Below are 24,120 nucleotides of genomic sequence, written 5' to 3'. Positions count from 1 at the left end.
TAGCCTCCATTTCAGGCAGTCCTGCTCCCCCAGCTCCACCAAGGGGTGTTCCGATTTTGCCATGTGTCAGAAATCTGCCTTAGGCTGACAGTACCCTAAAGGAAGGACACGGACCTGTTGGAGCAGGTCCAGAGGAGGCCATGAAGATGGTACGAGGGCTGGAGCAGCTCTGCTTTGGGGACAGGCTGGGAGAGTTGGGGTTGTTCAGGCTGAAGAAAAGGCTCTGGGAAAACCTTAGAGCAGTGTCTGGTGCCTAAAGGGGCTGACAGGAAAGCTGGAGAGGGGCTTTTTACAAGGGCCTGCAGTGACAGGACAAGGAGGCATGGCTTTACACTAAAAGAGGGGAGATTTAGATCAGCTATTAGGAAGAAATTCTTCCCTGTGAGGGTGGTGAGGCGCTGGCACAGGCTGCCCAGAGCAGCTGTGGATGCCCCATCCCTGGCAGTGTCCCAGGCCAGGCTGGACGGGGCTTGGAGCAGCCTGGGCTGGTGGGAGGTGTCCCTGCCCATGGCAAGGGGTTGGGACTAGGTGATCTTTCAGGTCCCTTCCAACCCAAACCATTCTATGATTCCTCAGGGGTTTCCAATTTGAGGAACTGTGGTGGTGATCCCTGACTTGAAACAGCAGATGACTGACAAGACCAGGAAAGAAGAGTGAGGAAAAAAGGGAACAGAAAAAAAAGGAGGAAAGAATAGTCAAGATTCACTGCAGCCACATCCTCAATGGAAACCCTCTCTTCCAGCTTGCCCGCTGCAGCAACCTGCAGAGATGGCCTGTAAAAGCACCCTTGAGGAGTTCAACAGATGACATTTAACTGGGGCTACAAAACCAAATTTTTTATATATATAATATAGAATTCCTGCTATGTCACATGTTCTACCTCCTCTGGCATTTTTTAATCTTATAGCACATGAATTCTAATATTTTCAGTAACTTTTCTTCATGAGGCAGAAAGATCATTACTATCATATTTGGGATGCTTACATTGATTTAGGGGCTCATTACACTCAAGACATAACCTAGGTTTTGCAGGCAGAGAAGCTGGTGCTTGATGCTTAAAGCAGCAAGTGACGTCAGTACAACACTCTTCAAGCATCTCGTGTCAAAACAGTAATTCTTCCTGCTGTCGCTCTGAAGGTCAAAAGCTTCCTCACAGTTGAATTCACTGAACAAGCAAAGCTGGGCACGCTACTTTATCTTACAGCCTGCTGACAATTCTGAATGCCAGAGTCAAATTGCCATTTGTGGAAGATAAAAAAGGAAGGCAAAACAAAAACAAAACCTTCTTGGCTTTGTCAATCTGTTCCACAATGTAAGAGGAGCAATTTCAATACAACTGTCATTGTGATTTCCCTCCCTCCCTATATGAAATTCAAAACACTTTTGAAGAGAAAAGGAACAAAATTAGTATTATAGCTTATGTTCCTCCTTTCCCTCTCACCTTTCCTCCTATATCTGTAAATGTAAGTGCATATACAAAAAGCCTGTAGCTACTGGCACACTCTCTAGAGAGCAACAAATAAAATAGCAGCAGTATAGAGAATTCTCACATCTTTGTATCATATTAAAAAGCCTTATGCTTCCTCTTTAATTCCAGTTGCATTTAAAATGCAAAACCTGACAAATATCAGGAAATCTTTCTTTATGAAATGGTTTCCGGTTCTGCAAATGACAATAATGGGAACAAAATGTTATAAAATATACTAAATACAACAACCTTACACAGAGGATGTAGGTGAAGACGCAGAATGCCTAACCTACCGTGTCCTTCCACTTTCTATCTTCAACCTCAATTTCCTATATGGCAAAACAAAAAAGGGGGTTTTATTCAGTATTAAGCAACTCTAACCAGACAGCAACTCGCTGGATGTTCACATGGCTTTGCATCACAAAGCTGTTTGTAGACCCAAACATGAGATAGTCAAGAGTGGGTTTTATTTCATAAAGGAGAAAACCTCTTTGAAAACATCTCTGTAGTAGTTCCAAACCCACAGCAGCCAGCAATTAATTCAGCTATACAAAGCCTGTGTGCCTGTATTGCTATGTTAGAATAGGACCTCCCTCCATCTTCCTAACACTTTGTCTAAAAAAAGAAAAATCAAAAAGGCTTATCCAGTGTAGACTAAAAGCAACACATTAACTTTCTACGGGCAAATGCTTGGGATTTCCAGTAAGTTACCTGAAATTTTTAAGAAATAAAAAAAAAGTGCTGGTCTTCCCTTTAACACTTTTGTATCACACGCAGGATTTTAAAAGTTCCTTCAGTAGATGTTTATCTCTACTCTAACGTCATACCAGATTCTGCTTTTACAGATAGAAGTCATCTTCTGTCTTAAATGGAAATGCATGTGTATTCACCACTACAAAGTTACTAGAGAATCCCTGAACAAGTAAAACAAGGTTCAAGCAGAGAAACAGCAATTTTTTTGAACCAGATAATCCAAGTTAGCAAAGCCAAACTCAGTCTTTGAAGAAAGCATAACAGGAGACACAAGGGCTAGTTGCAACCATCAGTGTGAGACCTACAGTGGAAGGCACTCAGCTTTGGGCCTCAGAGGGGTTGGGTTCAGTATGAACCAGAACCTCAGAATCCCAGTCCACCAGAGATACTCTCTCTTCTTAGAGGCTCCTTCACAAAGGATAGATTATCAAAATAACCACAGAAACTGATGAAAATGAGCAAAAGCTGTACACTGCAATAACAGCCAAACTCATAAAACCCTCAAGAGTTGCTATGAATGTCTACCACGCTATTCCCAACGCAATTTCAACTCCATCCCCTTAAGCAGTTGTTTAACTTCAGAACAAACAAAAACCCCAGAAGCAACCTACATACAAGTAGGATTACACAAGCAAGTACAGGAATGGCAAACTGCGTGTTCAACTTTCAGTTAACTGGAAGCAATACAGGTTTATTTTATAATACCACAAGCAATCATGTTATTTGCCTACAATAATTTAGTTTTTTCATGAAAAACCCTAGCTCAACCGTGTAGTGAAAGCAGTTTTAGAAACACCTTTATTCAGCAATTTCAGTTACATCCTGGAGAAGTCAGTCACAAATACAATAACTTAATGGGAAGAGTAACACCTGCTTTTGCAGAGTGATCCTCTAAGGCAGGGGTCCTCAAACTATGGCCCGCGGGCCAGATACAGCCCCCAGGGTCCTCAATCCGGCCCCTGGTATTTACAGAACCCCCCCACCCTCCCCCACCGGGGGTTGGGGGGGAAACCAAGCAGTCACAGATGACTGCCTGCCACTTCATCCGCGTGCTGGCCCCCTGTTTAAAAAGTTTGAGGACCCCTGCTCTAAGGGGTATCAATTCAAAAGAAACACTTTAGGCTTAGTAACAGCATTGTTACGTGTTTCCAAGGAAGTGTCTGCAAGTACATGCATAAAAGGAATCTAGGTGGGACATCATAAAATAAAGAAGAAAGAAAAAGCTTTATGAGCAGGTAAGAAGCTCACAGATGACACAACAGTAAGTTACAGTATACATACACAAAGGTTTGTGCAGGAAAAATTAACAATTCAGCTGGAATTGAGACAGAGCTAATTTTGGAAGCCAAATGTTAACATACAGTGCATGATCACTGATGTTAGAACTGGCATTTAAGAGTTGAAAAAACCTCAGAAATCTATGTCTAAATGCAACAACTGCAAACTTAAGAGCAGAATCAACCGATTAACAGTCATGTCTGGGGGTCTGGTGAACAGTTGTTTCGCACAGTAACTTGGACACACAAGGAAGCAGAAATGCAATAAATGGAAATAACGCAAATAAAGTAAGACAAGCAAGGAAAACATTCTAGCTTGGGTAACTAAAACGGCTACTGAAAACAGGCTTGGCTAGTTTTGTCCCCCATAGAAAGCACAGAAGTACACCACTTGAGTCATATGGGTATTGTTAACCACACATTACTTGGTTCTGAATTTGTTAGTTTTGGTTTCATTAAATGTACGTGTACAAAAAGGGGAAGACACAATACTTTGCTGATTAACGCCCACAGCTGAAGCTTGAAGTTAGAAAGCAAGAGGAAAAAAATGAGCAAATAAATTAACAAGAAAAATGGATCTGATAGAAGTTGGCTTTATTTCCATAAGAAACAAGTTGGGGACAGATATGTTAACTATGATTAACAGCAATGACTGAAAATGTGAGTCTCTCCGTTTCCATTATTTTGAAGTTTATTAGAAATTATTACAATGAATCCATAACATGCTTTGTATCTTAAGATGCAGAGAATAATGCTGCATCTTTGTAAAGAGAAGTTTTCTTTTTCAAAGATGTACTACTACCAGTGGACTAAAAATTATAGCACCAGAATTGACCAGAATACTCTGACTCCACATGGGAGAAAATGAATGTAACTAAGAACGGATAAAGGTGAAATACTAAATCTTGAAACTTCCCAAACCAATCTTTAACTCAACTGTGATGAATAGATGTGAAAGGAAGCACAGAAACGCCTAGCTTTTCTGAAGTAGAGATGTTAGAAATGGAAAATATTACTTATATATATAAATTGCACCCAAATGCAAGTGGTAGCAATAAGGATTACTAATAGGACAGTAAACACTATAAATGGTGGTTTATTGCCACAAAAATATAAACAAACAGCCTGGGGGAAGGGGGGGAGAAAACAAACAAAAAAACCCCTCATGTGTCTAGATTGGTGTAAATTCCAAGCATGGAACATAATACAACCATGGTATCAGGAGAAATAAAAACCAGGACATTTAACATCAAAAATAAAGATGACCGCCAAATAATAGATGCACAATCCCCGCTACAATACCAAAAATAATTATAGAATCACAGCATGGTTTGGGTCAGAATGGAGTTTCAAGACCATCTAGTTCCAGCCCCCTGCCATGGGCAGGGACACCTTCCACCAGCCCAGGTTGCTCCAAGCCCCGTCCAGCCTGGCCTTGAATGCTTCCAGGGATGGGGCATCCACAGCTGCTCTGGGCAACCTGTGCCGGCGCCTCGCCACCCTCACAGGGAAGAATTTCTTCCTAATAGCTAATGTCAATCTGCCCTCTTTTAGTTTAAAGCCATTCCCCTTTGTCCTGTCACTACAGGCCCTACTAAAAAGTCAGTCCCCTTCTTCCTTATCAGCCTCCTTTTAGTACTGAAAGGCCACTATTAGGTCTCCCCATAGCCTTCTCTTCTCCAGGCTGAATAATCCATCAGTCACTTTGGATACCTAAAGTGAGAGCTTGATGAATCATTAATGGTGTGTTAATAGAGCTAGAAACACATTATGAAAAACGGAGTTATAACAAATTCATCTGTCCTACATGAATACAGCCTGCAGAATGCTGTACTTGATGCAGCAACAGCTACTTGCACACTAGCACCGATCTGCAGTTAATATTCCTCTCACCTATGATACTGGAAACAGCTGTGTGCACGTTCTTTCCCTGTACCCAGCCTGCTGGGGATCACATCAATAAACTGAACCCCACATAAAAAAAAAACAGTAACGTCCTTCCTGTGTATATCCAGGATGAAACACATACAGCGCCCACCCATTGTGCAACAGCTAATCAGAATTACGGAATGTGGAAGTGTGCTAGTCTGAGATTAGTATGGCTGGAGCAAACATTGGTGAATTACGATAAATAGAAGAAGCAGCTAAAGTACAAGGAAACATCAAGTCAGAAAACACATTAAGCTAGAAAAACAATAGCTATTATGATTAAGTGATGCAGAAACCCTAACTGTTCACCATTGCTGCATTATTCTTAAAGGATGCTCACAGCTGTACTACAAACAGGGCTTTAACACCCCACAGATGAGGGTTTTTTATTCCAAACCACACTGTTAATGGTAACACTTGTAATACGTAAATACAATGCACATGGGTTTTCACATCTTAGTGCTGTAATTAGCAATATTGAAGACAGCACACCAATTGAAAATGGGTGTTCTAAAATGGGTGTTCTACATTCCGAGGCCCAGGTGACCAATATATTGGAAAGAATCAAAATCCCTATTAATGTGCTACATTCCAATATGGGTATTGTCCAAACCCAGAGGGAAATGTAAGGACTTGTAACAAAGATAGTAATATTGATATGAATGAAGACTGTGTGTATAAACTTGTGTTTAAGCACTGGAACACTCATTAGCAGAAGGTCCTGTGCTCTGACAACAGAAGGATGACAACAAGGTTGTTCCATTTGACATACACAGCTCCTTTCTCTGTCAGGCCAACAGGACAGCAGACTACAGCAAAGCACCACTCCAGGACTTGACAGCCAGTATGCTAGGCCACCGTGTTACAGGCAAGCTAGATTACTCATGGGGGGATAGCGGGGAGGGGGGAAGAAACAAAACAGTTGGTGCTTGTGAGTGCAACAGTAGAAGTGGGTAAACATCAACTTACTTAACATTTTGCACACAATTACCACCTTCCCCTTCCATGTAGTCTTTGTTACACTAGCTTCCTACATAAGCAAATCCCTTATCTGGATAGTTTGGGTTAAATCTTGCAGTAGTATAGTACTTCTAGCTATAATTCCTCAGTTTTTCCTCTTATCTGAAAAGGAATACATATACTGATTACTTAAAGAGCAGTAACACTTGTAAGATACCTTTGTAAAGAGCTACTGAAAAACTTTTAAACCTGTATTTGGGGATTACTTTGTCTATAAAGATCTCCTATAAAATGCAGTGAAACATAGAAGCAGTGCACAGTAGCTTCAGTATGTGAGAAAGGGGTGCAAGCATACACACAGTTTTATCAAACTGTTTTTCATGTTACCAATGCAATTATGTCTACTTTATTATTACATCTCCTATTCTAAAATTATCAAATATTTTTTACTAACAAATCTACATAAATTAAAATTTCATTGTAATTTTAAGGACGCAGAGAACTATCACCTCACCTAGAGAGAACCCAAAAAAATTTCTAACTTTACTCAAGTTTACTACTAATTCTAAAGGAAAATAAGACTACAGTTTTACCAGAGAAGAAATAAAATCAGTTCACCTGTTAAAAGATCCAGGGAAGGTACACAAGCCCTTATCTCGTTTTGAAGATGGTCTTTGACAACAAAATTACATAGAATGTACCTTGTAAACACCAGTTCTCAGTAAGAGAAGTCAAATCCAGGTCAGGGATTGATTTAAAAGGAAAAGTAAGATCCTAATTGTTTTGCAGTTAAGTAAAAGGCAACTTTGAACATACCCAGCAGTAAGCCATGTGCTGTATCTCCAGGAAACTGCCTTCCAGATGCTTCTGCTGAAGGCAAAACTCCTTCCTCCAGTGTAGGGAACTCCGTCAGGTCATTTCTATCACAAGTCAGGCAAAGCTTTGTCTCTGAGGCAGCAGTTAAACGGCTGGCATCCACTGCTGCTGGAAGCTGATACCATGACTCAATTCCCTAAGAACAGGTGGGGAGAAAAAAAAAAAAAAAGTGCTCTAGCATCAAGGAAGTTTTATAAGACCTACTTCCAAAGGAAATAATGACTAAGTTGTGAAACAATGGAATTATTGGTTCTAAATTCTGTACAAATACTCAGTTTTTAATGTAAAATTATGATGTGCTATAAACTCCTGAAGTCCAGAGTCAATCCTCACTACTGCCTAAATTGTCATCGCTCACTATATGATCACCAGCCTTCCATCACTTGTCTGAAACTGAGCTCCATCTCCAAATCCTGCCACTGCAGAAGACTTTTTCCAAACCAGAATGAAATCTCTCACTTAAAGAAAAACTGTGGTAAGGACAAACAGTTCAGTAGGATGCCAGGCCAATCCAGTTCCTGACACTGTGTAGTAAAGATGGTTTGCATCATACAACTGGGGATTAACAAGCAGAACGGTTTCTGATTTGTCTTTAAATAAAGTCTCTAGTTACAGAAATTCTGAGTTCACACAGATAATGCCTGAGTATCCTAACCAACTCTTCGGTATATTTTAAGAAAAAGATTTTCAGTTCATGTTCAAATCAAAAGAAGCATCTTTAGTTCACATAATTCATTAAAGAATTTGCATTGGGATTACTGGGGAAGTAATTAAACAGATAAATTTTAATTATAGAAAAGGCACAGACCAGTCTTTAGTGCAGAGAATTAAGAATATCAGTCATTTATAAGGCAAAGCATTATCATCAGATCTTTAAGGTCCCTTCCAACCCAAACCATTCTATGATTCTATATGTTAATAGAAACAATTAAGTGTCCCAGCGATGGCAGAAGTACAGTACTATTCCTACTTAAGAGCTGCAAGCTCTTCTACCTTTTGAAACACTACCAAGGTATTAAAAGCTACTTTTCACATCAGAATTCTGCCATATGAACTATAATTTTTGCACAAGATTCTTATAATCATTTGGAAACCAAATTTTTTTATGAACTGTCTTTTCAAAACACCTGTGATCTTATGCAATTCTCAGAGTAATTAAGTATTTGGCAGTATATCCATCAGATCGAACTATTATGACTATATCACGATGACAGTACAGTTTTTCTTAATCACATATGAACTCATCACTAAAAGTAGTCAGATTTCACATGAACTGAAGCATGGCTCCGTGCTAACATGTAAAGCAGCTATTTTGAGGTAGACAGATCAGATAATTTAAGAGGCAGTAGCAGGACCAGGATTATAGCAAATTACAAACTGAATACTGATCAAAGGTGCTGTTGCAAAGAAGAAAACGTTACACTAGAAAAATATACTAGGCTTATAACCAGAAAATAGGAAGAGGGGGAAGGGGTGGGGGAACAAATGAAATCAAATCACTGAACTACTGTAGATTCAGTTTTGAATGGATAAATGTCAAAAAGCTTTGTACCACTTGGATCAAGACTACATTAGATGACCTGTCAGAGTTCAGAACAGTCCTATTTTTCCATGGTTCCAAGATACAGGAACAGAGAACTTTACAGGGTGAGGACAGTGGAGGTCTAAATTATGCAGATAAAGCAGTTAATATTCTTTTCAATCACATAGTTAACCTTCAATCACAAGCAAAACAAAGTACAGTACAAATAACCTGATTAATGGCAACTTTCTGCCTTATTTCTTCTCCTAGGGAGATCCCACTGGTAACTGATGCCTGGGTTTCACTACTGCTGTGGCTTAAGGATTCTTCCTTCCAGCTGCGACGTGGTGGAGTTGTTGCAATAGGCTAAAAGAAACAATACATGCTTTCAAAACAGAAAATAATTTCTTCGTATTTCAACACATATATGTATTTAAGTAACAGATAATGAAATGTATAAAATACTCAAGCCATCCCCAATGCCAAAGGTTGGACATCTGCTTCAACGTAGTTAGTGACCAAAGTATTATCCAGAGTTCCACAATTTAACTAAAAGAGGTAGATTCATTTGCCACTTTACACCCCAAAAAACAGTAAGCATGATGTTCTGCACATTAGCCAATCATTTCAAAGGGCCAGAAATTTATTTCTCATTCCCAACCCATGTACATGCAGCTCTGAGTAAACCACAAAATACCAAAAAAGCTCATCACCTTGTCAAAGTCAGGTTCCAGCATCTGCCCCATCTCATTTATTAACAGTGATTGTTGGGGGGGTTAATAGTAATATTTTTAATTTTATTTTATTTATTATTTTATTTAAAACAGAAGGGGTTTACTTGTATCAATGTTGTAAACCAGATTTTAAAAGCAACCTTATGGAAGTATCTTAAATCCAGTTGAGGTTGATTTCTATATTATAATTTAGCAATACCTGACATACTTTAAGGGCATGAACTGAAGTTAAATTGAACTGTTGCCTAGAAAAGCAGCTGTAACATTTTTTTTCCTACAAGGCAACAGAAGAAGCTGTTCTGAAGTCAGAATGAGATTTCTCTTCCATAATAGCCCATGCCTGAGGTCACTGCAACTGTACAAGCTTTGCCCAGACAAGAAAGCCGGTCAGGTTCAAACATAATGGTATATAAGTCTGAAAATAGCCATTTCTGGAACATCAAGCTTCAGGCCGAATAAAAATGTTCCAGGAAAGTAGCTATCGGCTTAAAAAAAAAATCATAGAGACTAGCACTGAGTATCAGGTAATATTATTAATATAACAATATAACATGAAGCCTCAACCAGAAGAACTTGTAGCTCCCCCACCTCTTTTATGCCCCTCTCTGTCCTCATCCTCTTCCTCACATCAACTCTATTTCCAATTTAACTCACAAATATATTTTTAAAAAGCCTAGCTACCCTTGGAGTTATTTTTTAGTGACCAAGCCAGCAAATGCTGGGATCTGAAGAACACTGCAGTGGGGGCGGAGGCAGGAGGAAGCTCCTCATCACCTACTCCTGTACCATGAATTATGTATCTACTACCTGGTGGTACCTGGCTGCCATGAGAATTGAAACAGCCCATAATGTGGCAACATGTGAAGGGCCACAGTAAAAGGTCACACACTGAGAAAAGGAGAGGGTCAGTGAGAAAGAAGCAAATGATTTCCCAGAAGCCTGCCTTCCACATGAATAATACTGTTGGATATGTGCCTTCAGTTAAGAAGTCCTCCAGTGACAACGGTGTTTGGGTTTTTTTAAACAGATTTTCTGATAAATTAGTCCAATATAAATTCGAAAATTTCCATTCAGCAGCGCAGATCTACCTTGATGGACTGAGCAAACCATTTGCAACCACTATCACAAAAAAAGCAAACAATAAAAGTTTTCATAAAGACATTAATTACATTCTAAGAGATCAGACACAAGCTTAGAGAATAGTCCAGAACACAGACACACTTCAGTGTAAAAAGAAACATGTAAAATTCAGCATTTGAGGTTGTTTTCTTTAAATGTGAATATTACCTATTAGATTAGCTAAACTGACACCTGGTTTCTGTTTCACTCTTCTTATGCACTAAAAAGCTGGAAAGCATGTGAATAAAAGCTTAAGATTTTTTTTTAATTTTATTACAAAATTGCTAGCCCATATTTGAACTTAAGAAAGGTGAGTTCACTCAACTATTTATGGCACCTCCTCAGTTCAATGTGATTCTTGTACAAAACATATCATCTTCAATCCATCCACAAAAAATAAATTACAGCCATCACAAATGAATATTTATCCATCTCTTGCATTCCTAAGAAGCCATTAATTATGCCATGGAGACAGTGGATTGACAGATTTCAGAGATAAGCTGAGGAAAACCCCTTCAATTTTGACTCACTTGTTGAAGGGACACCTTATATAATCATCATCCTGTGGCTGGGTTGTCTACCTACAGAGAAAGAATTTGGGCCTTCCCTCCAATTCCCAATTACCAGCATCCAGCCTTCCAGGGCATAGCTTATTTTCACCCTTACTAAGTCTAAGAACATGCAAAGCTGAAGATGGGCTGAACCCCTCTTGCCTTTAAATAGCATTTATTTGGTCAGGGGACTGCCCAGACTCACTGGCAAAGCATCACACGGACTCCCATTAACTCCAGCCCTAATTCTGCCCATGAACAAGTAATCCTTAAACTCTGCCTCCCTGGAAACTGCAGCCTACTTTACTTGTAAGAGATGGGGGTCCAATTCAAGATTTTACCTTTCAACCCTTAAACACACAGCTTTTCCTTTAAAATAAGCCACTTGCTCAGATGTCTGATTGCAAACTAAAGAACATCATTGGGGCAACACCTCTGCATTTTTCAGGCACAGCTACAAAAAACTTCAATTCTAGATAGCAATCTCAAATTTTAGCTTTTGGAAGGATAACAGTTTCCCGAATTTCAGTACCACATGGCATCTTAAATCCTTCCACAAAACAGCATCACTGAAATAAAAACAAGATGTAGCTTTCTATACAGGTCAGCACTGTCAAGCAGATTATTCTGAAGAATGACAAGAATATTTTTGTCCAAATTTTAAAAAGCTATAGGACTCAAAAGTAAAATGTTTACTACTGATCATATGCAAATCATACCTATGAAACTAGGACTCAACCAGGCAGAAACTACTTTTCCAAATTAATTCCCCACACAAAAGTAAGTTTGTTTGGGCTTTATATCAGGACTAAAGATAATAATTTCAGCCTGTATGCATATACTCAATGTCTATTACATTCCCCTAGTTCCTGTTGTTCATACTAATCAAGTCATTAAAAGAAGCAGCACTGAAGCATACGTGACAATAGCTCTGAAGGCAAATCATTCCAGTAGCTATTCGGTAATTAAATTAAGGCCTATTATTGAAAATCTGGGTTTACAATACGCATCTTCAGAAAAGGGCAGCTTTATTAATCCAACTGAAAATTAATAGCATTAGGTACTTGAAATTAATAGTGTTAGGTAAGAGACCCATAGTGTGATTAGAAAACTAATTGCAAAAAAAAAGATACTGATTTTATTTAGATATGCTGAGCATAGCTAATTAAGTTGGTGTTCTAGAAGGTATTAGAAGGGATGAGTAATGACAGCGTTCAAGATGAACACAATGAACAAAAGACTGCACCACCAAATCGCTCATGTTATTCTTCATTCTCCCCTTTAAAAAGGCCTTCTTTAGCCTACAGTGAGCAATTTCTCTCAGAATTGCTTAATTACTTGTATACCTGTCAGCCACTTTAATTATAATACTTTTTCTATGCTGCAGCAGTTCCATCACAGAGTTCCCTCACTCTACCCACCAGCATGCCAGAGGAACCACTTCACATGAAGACGATTCTTCAGTTCCCAAAGCCTACTGCTAAACTCGCTTCCAGAAAAATAAAAAAGTTGACTGGCAACCTAAAGAAAATATGATCAAGATAACCACCTCATTAAACCTTATAGCCAAACTTGGAATTTGAGCCTTTTTCTATAAGGTTTCAATGCACCTGGAGCAATGTATTCTTTGTCACAACACTGCAAGAAAAATAATATGAAAAAACATAATCTGAACAGGTTTCTTCTACCTGTAGCTTCACGTCATAATCTTTTATCAAAATATTTTATTAAAGAATGAAAAAAAAAGCACAATTCACTATCTACTGAACTGAAGCTAGCAAGAATCTTTCTTGAGGAGAGAATTTAACTTGAACAAGTCTTAGGCAAACGAGGATAAAATGAGAGTATGAATAAAGTACAACTGAGGTTCCACTTCGAGGATATTTCTTTCCCAGAAGTACTTCCTCCTCCCAAATGCTCTCTTAGCACTTACAGTTTTCAAATCCCATTCATTTCACATTAGAATTTGGGAAAGGTTCCACCAATCTTATTTTGGGAGAACAGAGCCAAAGATGTATCATATGCAGATTTCTCAAGAAGAATTTGGTGGAGAAATGCTAATGAGTTATGATGCGATTACTACAAATAGCAATATTCTAGAAGATTCAGAGTACAGTTATATCCAGAGCTACCAAAGGCTCAAATAATCAGTCACCCAGAAGAGCAGGAAGGAATCATAGTATTACTATTGCTAAGAGTACTTAATGTAGTACCTTCCATGCAAAGGCCCAAAAATGTTTCACAAACACTGATTCACAGCACTGCTTCAGAATGTGCATGATAAATATTTATCCTCCTTTACAAGGCACAGAGAACTTCGTGTACAACAATATGGAAAATCAGTGGCAGAGCTGATTTCCCAAATAGTCTGATCCGACCATAATGCACATCTTTTATTTGATGCTCGGAAACTTCACCTGTCTTTGCCTGATGGTTATAAGAGAAAGTCAAAAACACAAACACCTACAGCAGCACAAGCCAAACAGACTAAAGCATGAATGAGAATGTGAAATAAGATATAACACACTGGAGGGAAGGGATGCCATCCAGAAGGACCTTGGCAGGCTTGAAAGGTGGGCCCATATGAACCTCATGAAGTTCAACAAGGCCAAATGCAAGGTCCTGTACCTGGGTCAGGGCAATCCCCGGCACAAATACAGGCTGGGTGGAGAATGCAGCCTGTAATGAGAGCAGCCCTGAGGAAAAGGACTTCGGGGTGCCCGTTGATGAGAAGCTCAGTATGACCTGGCAATGTGCACTTGCAGCCCAGAAAGCCAACTGTATCCTGCGCTGCATCACCTGCAGCATGGCCAGCAGGTCAAGGAAGGTGATTCTCCCCTCCTTCTCCATTCTGGTGAGGCCCCCCTGCAGCACTGCCTCCAACTCTGGGGCCCCCAACATAAGAAGGGCATCGAGCTGTTGGAGCGGGTCCAGAGGAGGCCACAAACATGGTTAGAGAGCTGGAGCACCTCTCATATGGGGACAGGCTGGGAGAGTTGGGGTGGTTCAGCCTGGAGAAGAGAAGGCTATGGGGAGACCTAATAGTGGCCTTTCAATACTAAAAGGAGGCTGATAAGGAAGAAGGGGACTGACTTTTTAGTAGGGCCTGTAGTGACAGGACAAAGGGGAATGGCTTTAAACTAAAAGAGGGCAGATTGACATTAGCTATTAGGAAGAAATTCTTCCCTGTGAGGGTGGCGAGGCGCTGGCACAGGTTGCCCAGAGCAGCTGTGGATGCCCCATCCCTGGAAGCATTCAAGGCCAGGCTGGACGGGGCTTGGAGCAACCTGGGCTGGTGGCAGCTGTCCCTGCCCATGGCAGGGGGCTGGAACTAGGTGATCTTTAGGGTCCCTTCCAACCCAAACCATTCCAGGTCTCTATGAAATAAATGTTTGTATCATAATTAGATAATTGATAACTTTCACCTATTTAAATATTTCATGTAAATAGCTGCTGTCATTGTCACAGTGATGCTATGGCATCATGAACATGAAAAGTGGTCTGCACAGTGACTGTAGAAGAAAGTGGCAGAACTGTAGAGAAAGCGTATTTACAGAGTCAATTCCTGTTAAAACATAATTCAAATGATTCTGCAGCATGCACCTCCCTGATCTAAACAAGAAACATACTTTTTTTTGTTTAAGCAAGCAGAAAAAAATACAATGATAGAAAAGCAAGAAACACTCATTGTTAGTTTCCCAACTCCATCCAGGTTTACCAGTACTGGTTTCCAGCTCACTGTCAATGCTTCTTACTAAAACACCCATGAACTACTGAGGTGTCTGCAATGCTCCTAGTGGGTGGAAGGGGAAGAGGATTTGAATTGGGGGTGAGTGGAAGGGAGATGAAGCAGGACCCCCAAGAAAGCAACATAATTAGTCAGGAATTCTCCACGGAAACATGCTCCTCCAAAAATATTAGTAGCATTCAATGCAAGAAACCTCATGTGAAAAGAAAAATTACCATGAATTATGTTCTCCCAGGAAGACATCCATTCAATAAGCTGAAAGCTCCACAAATCAGGAAGCAATCCTACCACCCCAACTTCAGAGCAGCCCACCTAGCAAATGCTCAGTGAAACCAATACATTTACCCATTCCAAAACTGCTATTTAAATCATTCAGCTCTTGCACATCACCGCAAGAACCATATTCATGGTTCTCTCAAAGCATATTAGTTACACCAATATACTTCATGAAATTTTCACAGAAAAACCTAAGACTTTGGAGTTTGCTCTTTCAAAATTTCCTTCAAAGAAAACAAAAAAATGCAAGTTTTACAGAACTGCATATATCAAAATTTTATGCTCTGAAATCAAAGAGAATCAAAAGCCAACCATGCCTTAGATACTGAAGTAATAGCAGGACCTTAGGGAAAGATGATCACTTCCTGAAGTCAAATACTTCCCAGACAAGCAGGATTCTCCTGCTAGCACCCAAGCTTGATTTGTGTTTTCATGTAATAAATGCCCCAGCTCAAAGTGGCAGAACTTAAGGCCCACACACTCATCAGCTGTAGTTTCTCATGCTTGCATACATAAGGCTGCACTATGCATTTAGCATTGCTCTTTAAAGGAACCTGACACTGCATTAACAAAACACCATAAAGGAAATAATCTGTCCTTTACAATGGCAGACCTCATGGGTTAGCAGCTGGAAAGAAGCAAACAGGCAACAGCACATTCTGTTTCATTATATCATTTTTAATCCTCAATCCAAAGAGCAATATTAAAGAACAGCACAACCAAAGAAATCTGCCATATATTAGCACTGTGTGTACCAGGGTACAGCATACACAACAAAGCAGTTGCAAGCAAGAATTTAGGATTTAGTAAATTAGTATAATCATCTCCAAGGCCTTCCGTATAATTAAACACCAATTATTAAAATTTAACAAGGTTTTTCCTACTTAAATCCAACACATCAGAACTTAGGCTTTGCTGCTAAATACATAATAAGAGGAAAAGACAAAAATAAAGCTGAACAGCTACAACCACCCACACACAACACAGTGCCATTAACTGAAATGGTAGGAACAGCAGCTCACGTTTGGCATTCTTAACTGATGCTACGTTTCATAGAAATAACTATGAACATTTCCCAGTTTTGAACTACTGAAAGCCTGTATATCCAGGCTTAGCTCTCCTTATTTTATTCTAACCCACAAACCACTGAAAATACAATAGAACACAGCACAACAAAGAAAAAGATCTAGAGAGATATAAAGAGAACTCCCTAGATGAGTAATTCTAAGCTAATCTTCCCAAAACATCAGAAATACACTGTAATTTCTTCCAAACACTTCATTTCATTTCTCCCTCCTAAAAATCAGAGGTATGTGGCCAAGGTAAGTCAGTATAAATCTGTGTTTCAGTTTCCTTATCCATCTGAACATGCAGCTGCAAAATCATCAACCCCGCAAAAACAGGCAGCGGAGTTCAGGACTAACTCTTCCAACATCAGTGAGCATTTACACCAAATAAAGGTGATCACATAAGTGCTAAAGGTAGATCCTACTCTGAACTTGCCTTTGCTGGATTTCATCTTTCTAACTTCAGGAACTATTTTTTCCTGTTTTGTCAAGAACATTCCCAATTCTGATACCATTTCCAAAGCATTTATCACTTTACCCCAGCATAGCCTTATCTACTCATTTTGTAGGTCTCACCATACTAATCATCCAATTCAAAGACAATAAACAGGAACAAGCCAAAAAAAAAAGAACAATCAAAAACTGTACCCAGAATGCCTTCCAAACTTGCTGCCTGTTTTCTTAGCTTGTCCCAAGACCAAAAACTCTTCCGAGGTCACACTACAATCATACTCCACCACCTGCTTAGCTACTAGATCACTTACCCTCTCTAAAGACGGTAATTAAACAGGTTTGAAATCAATTGTCCTTAATAGTCACAGTGGGTATTTTCTTAACAATTATTTCAAGTGGTTTCAAACAGTTTGTTCTAAATTCTTGCATTTCTGTGCTTCTATCGCCTACTCCTGGTGGATAAACAAGTATACGATATAAAAACTACAATTAATGAATAATTAAATAAACAACATTTTATATTTCAGACAAGCATGAATTTGACTGTCCGTACACAAAATTAATTTTGAATACAGATGCAGAAAAGTCCCCATCCTACAAGCCCCAGGCACGTTTCCTGAATAACTGGACACAAAAAATGTATGAATGAAATCCTTTCACTGGAGGTTTCTTCATAGCTGCACAACTTGCACCACGTTATAAAAAGTTCTAGTTTTCATTTGTCCATTGGTTTATGTTCAAATTGTATGTGGTTATGATTTTTTTAAAAGGTTTTTTGTTAAATCACCTGTACCAACAACAGTGCAGTGCAAGCCTCACGCCACTTGGAGTCAGCAACCCACTGCCGCAGGGCAAGGTCTTCCCCAGCTGTGGGGAAGGAACAAAGGAGCATAGAGAAACAGACACATATTTACCTGTTACAACGGAATTGATGACTGTGTCCCTGAAGATTAAAGAAACAGTTTTGCCAGAACACAAAGAATGTAGGTCATGCTGCCTTATACCTACCTGCTCATTTCATGGAGCAATTATCAGCATGTAATGAACACTCAAGCAAAAGCACTTCAGAGGCTACATGCAAACTCAGAATTCCCTTAATGCTACACAAATGCAACTGCACTTCACTGTAACCCAGCAATTTCATTTATCGTGGCTTTATATTCCATATCAACCCTACTTTGTCAGAACACAAAGTAAAATAAAAAAAATAGAAGCCTCATTCAAATTCAGACTCAGTTTTCACATCAGAGATTTTTTTGGCCAGAAGCCCAGTACCACAAGTTGAACAAAAACTTTTAGCATTTAAGTCCAGCTACTGAAATTAATAACAAAACTCACATTGTCTGCAAACAGGTCAACACCAGAAGTTAATTTATTAACATAATAATTTAGATTTCAAAAATACTCAGAAGAATGTAACAATGATTTGGTGCTGTCAGGTATGAGAAACAAATTATTTAAGGTGGCCTTTTTTTTAGTAAGGACTGGTGTGCTAGCAGTACTTTTCAGACCCATACCATTCCCACCCAACATGAAGGCATCACCAACGAGTACAGCAGCTGCTGTGTAAATTCTGTTTACAGAATTTACCCTTCTCTGAAGGGCCACCAGTCAGTACTGATGTACGGGGATTTTCTTTCTCAGTGAGAAACACTGCCCATTTTTCACAGGTAAAGCTTAGGAGGTTTCTCTTGAGCCATTCATCCAAAAACTGTTTTATTACTTTTGTGCAACAAACACTGGACTTTCAAATAGCCACAAGAGATCAGAACCAGTGCAGTGCATCTCAAACACAAGAAGGGAAGATTCACGACACAGTAAACTGTTGGGGATGTGCTGAAAGTGTTCCAGAACAGTAATCTGTATATTTACACAATATACACTGAATTACAAAGACTGCTAGCACATTGTTTTGAATTTCTTGAAACCAGTCATTTCCACTGTCAAGTTTGTAACATCAATAGCTTTATGGAGTGTCCTAAAACAACAAATGGAAAATTAATCACTGCTGATCTGCAACAACTCTGCCTACTTTTTACTCAGTTTCTTAAGGTGACAGCACGCTCTGTTCACAGTCACACCTCAGCCACAGGCACTGGAAGGCAATCTGAAAGTTGATTACTGGAATACATCTTAATGCCTGAAGTAGACGTTTTATTCATGTAATCACAGCGTAACTGAGGCAGGAAGAGACCTCTGGAGGTCACCTAGGCCAACCTCCTGCTCAAATCACAGTTAACTTCAAGGCTAGGTCAGGCTCATCCTGTCAGTTTGTGACTTGTTCCAAGGATGTGGGATCAACCATGTCTGTGGGGGTCCTGGTCCAGCACTTTACCACCCCTCCTCGTGAAAAACCGATTTCCTTGTCTCCAGTTAATTTCTCCTTACTGCAACACACCACCGTTGCTTGTCCTGTCACTGTGCACCTCCAAGAAGAGCCTGCCTCTGCCTTCTCCTCTGGCAAAGCACCGCTGCCAGATCCTCAACTTCAGCCTCCTCCTCCCCAGGCCAGACAAACCCAGCCTCTGCTGCTTCTCCTCATCACCATGTGTTCCAGCCCCATGACTGTCTTGGTGGCCTCCACCAGACTCAGGCCACTTTGCTGACCTCTCTCTTGTACCAGCAGCCTGGAATAGGAGACAGGATCCAGCTGTGGCCAAGAGAAGGGAATATTCAGTTCCTCCAGCTGCCAGTTCTGCTTTTATTAATGCAGCCGACTGCATAACTAGCTTTCACTGCTGCAGAGTGCACTGTCAACTCCAATTCAACTTCCTGTCCACCAGGTCCTCTGGCTCTTCTCTGAAGGGCCACCAGTTGATACTGATGTATGGGAATTTTCTCATGAGGATTATGCATTTTTCATAGCTAAAGCTCATGAGATTCCTCTTGGGCCATTAATCCAGCTGGCCAAGGTCCCTCTGAATGGCAGCCCTGTCCTCCAGCATATCATCCACAAGCTCAATGCATGTGCACTCACGCCATCCACCTGGGTCACCAGTGTGGCATTACACAGCAGTAGCCCAAGGATTGGCCCCAGAGGAACACCACCAGTTAGGTTTTGAACAGCTAAGCTGAGTAGTAGTTCTTCGGGTCCTTTTTCCTACCCTTCTTAAAAAAAGAGCAGAACATCAACCTTTTTGTGGTTACTACGAACAATCTCCCATTCATCACAGCCTTTGAAAAGGTGATAGAGAGGGACTTTAATGACATCAGCCAGCTCCACCACCCCCTCGGACACATCATGTCCAGCCCTATGGACTGTGTAAGTCCACTTGACCTAAGCAGTCACCTTCTCAAGCCTCCACCACCCCAGGTACTATCGCTCACCCACAAGCTCTTCTACTAGGCACACAGAGTAAAAACTAAGTGAAACTATGGGTTTATCCCAATTTTTTTCCAGTGGAAGCTGCATTCCTCTTTATTAATTCAGAATTACTTATTTTGGGTTTCACAGAATCATAGAATAGCTCAGTGAGAAAGGACCTCGAAAGATCACCTGGTCCAAACTCTCATAGGAAAGGCAGCCTAGGTGAGAGCCTATTTCCAATTATAAGATGCTAAATTCCTAGTATGATCACACTGCTACAGTCACTTCAGCAATCTAACAGCTAAACATCAAAACTATTAACTTTCCTCCAAGCATCAATCTCTTGTCTACTTATTGCAAATAAAGACAAAATTGAGTTTCACACAAGGTAGCTTAGCCATCTTATTTTCATTCCTGTGCAAAAATCCATTAACTGCTTGCTGTCCAAATTGTAACTCCAATACGAACATTTAACAGCATTCCTGAGTGATTTTATGTAATGGAAAGGTCTGCTACTTCTTTACATTCTCAGCTTTGGATCACTGAAAAAGCACTGAGTAGCCCCTGATTTTGAATTATTTTTTTTGTTCAGATCATACTTACAAGAACTGTAATTTGTGTTGTACTATCCTCTGTATTTAAAAAAAAAAATGTTCATTGCTGTATCTTTCCAACACTAAGTAACCATTTAAATAAAAGCTAGCTCTGTCAGTAGGTACCTTAGTTTGATGTTTCTACCTAGCTTTAAAAAACAAAAAGGAGGCAGAAATATTTCTATTAATGATGGACTACAGCCATCAGTTTGCAGCACTTAAGAATGAGAACCAAAAACTTGATCCTCCTGGATCTTACTTGTAAAACGTATGCTTAGCTAAATGTAGAGTCAAGAAATTTGGAGGACAGGGCTTAAAGCATCCTCATAATCAAATACAAACTAAAAGAGGAAACTAACCAAGTATTTTAACTCCCAAAACAGAAATTGCATAAATAGTAAAAAGTATCTCTACATTGGTTACAGAATTTCTTCTCACTCTTGCAGTCTGATGGCAAAAGCTCCATAATGCCTAATAAATAAATGCCATAATTATCATAAACTAGCACTTTGGCTGGAAGATACAGTCCCCAGTCTCTCTTCAGTAGGCAAAAGCTTGAGGTAAGAGTTGAGTAGGTGTTACTTAACCCAATTTTAACTGCAGTTAACAATCCACTGCCTAGCTGTGCTGGTTTGCTGTCTGTTGGAATATGTGACAGAACAACCCAGAGGCAACAACAAGCAACCAGGGCACAGCAGCACAAGTCACTTTTTTAACAGGTGAGCTGGGGCTTGCTGATTTATATGGCACTCATGAAACCACAACCCTGCATGTTAGAAGTTACACGTTTTCAGTGCTAATCTTTGCCATTTAAAGTTACAGATAAAATAGTCTCTTGCAACAGAAACATACAATAAAGGTGTAAGAGCAGCCATACTACGACAGACAGAAGATCTCCCTGGCCTACCCTCTGTCTGCACCTGCATCCCCTTGACCCAGAAGAGCAGCAGTACATGAGCAACAAGCTTGGCTCAGCTCCATCTGGTATTCCCAGAGCTGAGCTCTGGTTGTCAGAGCAGCAGTTAAACCACAGCGCAAAACAAATATGGAGAAGGAAGCAACAGCCACTGTAAAACAAGAAAACCTGACACCCAAAAAGGATCAAAATAAACTGACCTGTGATGATTATTATAAAGGTAAAACAAGAAGCAGGAAACAAGTTCACTAGTTTATAACATCACATAGAACTTACTGTGAAATTTGTCTGTATATCAGCATTCAAATTAATTTCATTTCTACTTAAATATATACAAGAACGCAGAGTAGTGGAAGAACTGTCCCTTTATTCTGCTGCAAATTAGCCTTCCTGAAAACATATGGTGAAGGTACTTCAGCAGAAGGCTTTTGGAAACTGAATTAAGACTGTGGCCTTCGAGTACTTAAAGGGGGTTGACAAGAAAAATGGGGACAGACTTATTAGTAGGACCTGCAGTGACAGCACAAGGGGGAATGGCTTTAAACTAAAAGTGGGCAGGTTGACATTAGCTATATGAGGGTGCTGAGACACTGGTACAGGTTGCCCAGAGCAGCTGTGGATGCCCCATCCCTGGAAGTGTCCAAGGTCAGGTTGGATGGGGCTTGGAGCAGCCTGGGCTAGTGGCAGCTGTCCCTGCCCATGGCAGAGGACTGGAATTGGATGGTCTTTAAGATCCCTTCCAACCCAAACCATTCCGTGAATCTGTGATACACTGAGTTCCCATATTCACATGTTTGTTAAGTCCAGACTTTCCTTTAATATGTCATATTTATTCACATGGCTGTTTCCATTCCTTGTTTTAGTTTCTAATATTTCTTCTGATAAGACTGAAACCTATACTAATCTGTGGTTCTTCCCACGGACCATTTGTAAAAATTGACATAGCATCTACTACTGGCTGCCATCTGGCTGTTGTGCCTCTGAGTTCCTTCAGAGTTCCGGGACAAAGCTCTGGAACGATCACCATCGTGTAGCTTTTCATTTTGGGTTGTTCTCTTATACCTTCCTAACACAGATCTGTGGGCACGACATCACTAAACATCTCCAGACCAAAGTGTCTGACACCAGCTGTTCAAGCACCCTGCACAAACATGAATCCCAACAGTTCACAAGAGTCAGAACTTGTGCAGGTGCTACAAGCCCTTTACACTTCTAGAAACTACCATGAAGACAGCAGGACAGTTAAGACCGGGCACCAGAACAGTGCAACAACACGGGAAGAAAGCTTTCCAATGTTGTCACAAGGGGCAAGTTCAGCAAGACGGCAATTATTGGGGTGAGAACATGGGGGTGAGAACATAGGGGTGGCAGGATGCGATGGACACCAGTGATCCCCAGAGAACTCCTGTTCCCCATCTCCAGCTTTGATATGAACACAGCAAAGTGTACAGAGCCATGCATGAGCCCTTCTAGGGCAGGAATAGCTCCATAAGGCAATGCCAGCCCCCCTGGTTCTGACTTCCCAGGAGGGTTAATGACTGAGCCAGCCGCATCCACCCCTCTCTAGGGCAGAATAAGGCACAAAAGAAACAGGACAATTACACACACACCCTCCTCCCAGAACGGGAAGAAAAACCAAGCCAGTTACAGGCACCCTTCTCCCAGGAGAGACTGCAGGGGGTGGAGAGGGATCAGACAGGTCACAGACCCCCTTCTCTCCGGGGCAGGAGATGGGGGAAGGCCAGGTCAGTTGCATCCCTCTTTTTCTGGACCAGAAAAATCAGCCAGTGACAGTCCCTTCCGCGACAGAATGTGAGATTAAGCCAGTTTTCCCCGCCCGGGGTGGAAGGAGAAACCCGGGTGCACCAGCCTGTCACACCCCCCTTCCCCAAGGCCCGCAGACGGGGTGAGGGGCTGCTGAGAGCCGCTACCGCCTCCCTGCCACATTATCCTCAAAGCCGCCTGCCCAAACCCCTCCACCAGACCCTGTACTCACAGGAACCCTCTCCTCCTCATCTTCCTCCTCATCTTCCTCCTCCTCCGCCTGCTCTCCCGGCTCCATAACACCAACCCTACAGCCGCCTTCTCCGCGCAGCGGGGACGCGAGCCGGCGCCAGCCCGCCCCTCCCTGCCGCGCATGCGCCGCCGCCCGGGCGCCAGGGCTCCTTCCCGCCCCGTGCATGCGCGCGCGGCGAGCGGCCGTTGGAGGGCGGGGCGGGGCGGGGCGGGCGCCGCCCAGCGACGGCTAAGGGAGCGCGAGATGGAGTTTTGGCGGGCGGGGTGTTCGGGTGGTAACGCTTCCGCCGCGTCTCCTCACACAGACCGGTCTCCAGCCCCGGCTGGTCGGGCCGCCCGCTGGCTCGGAGTGGTCTGTCCGTAGGCGCACACTCGGGAAATGTCTGTTAAATGAGAGGCTTTCCGAGTGAGTGTGACTGTCAGCAACAATCAGGAGTAAACCTCTTAACACCGACGTCGCATTAAGAGGCTGGCGTTCTCTTTATTTACAGTGCTGGATGCACGGGGGATCACTGCCCAACGTGCACACAAAGTTACGTATTAGGTGTCTATTAT

At 41.2% G+C, this 24,120-nt stretch overlaps 1 protein-coding gene across 4 annotated transcripts in view; it reads right to left on the bottom strand.

The window, feature by feature from the left end:
* Positions 1 to 23,666, bottom strand: part of ALMS1 (ALMS1 centrosome and basal body associated protein) — a 76,043-nt gene extending 52,377 nt beyond the window's left edge. For 3 of the 4 annotated variants that reach the window (XM_055723499.1, XM_055723544.1, XM_055723671.1), the window contains exons 1-3: positions 23,546 to 23,666; positions 9,017 to 9,151; positions 7,204 to 7,399 (exon numbers count right to left, since the gene is read on the bottom strand). In XM_055723499.1, coding sequence (XP_055579474.1) covers positions 7,204 to 7,399; positions 9,017 to 9,151; positions 23,546 to 23,611 — 397 coding nt within the window. In that variant the 5' untranslated portion in view covers positions 23,612 to 23,666. The remainder of the gene's footprint in view (positions 1 to 7,203; positions 7,400 to 9,016; positions 9,152 to 23,545) is intronic. The other variant, XM_055723604.1, reaches the window with a different exon arrangement.
* Positions 23,667 to 24,120: the final 454 nt, after the last annotated feature.

Source organism: Falco cherrug, chromosome 1, assembly GCF_023634085.1.
Source record: "Falco cherrug isolate bFalChe1 chromosome 1, bFalChe1.pri, whole genome shotgun sequence".
Taxonomy (NCBI): domain Eukaryota; kingdom Metazoa; phylum Chordata; class Aves; order Falconiformes; family Falconidae; genus Falco; species Falco cherrug.
The sequence above is the reverse complement of the archived record's forward strand: the minus strand, read 5'-3'. Positions and strand labels throughout refer to the sequence as shown.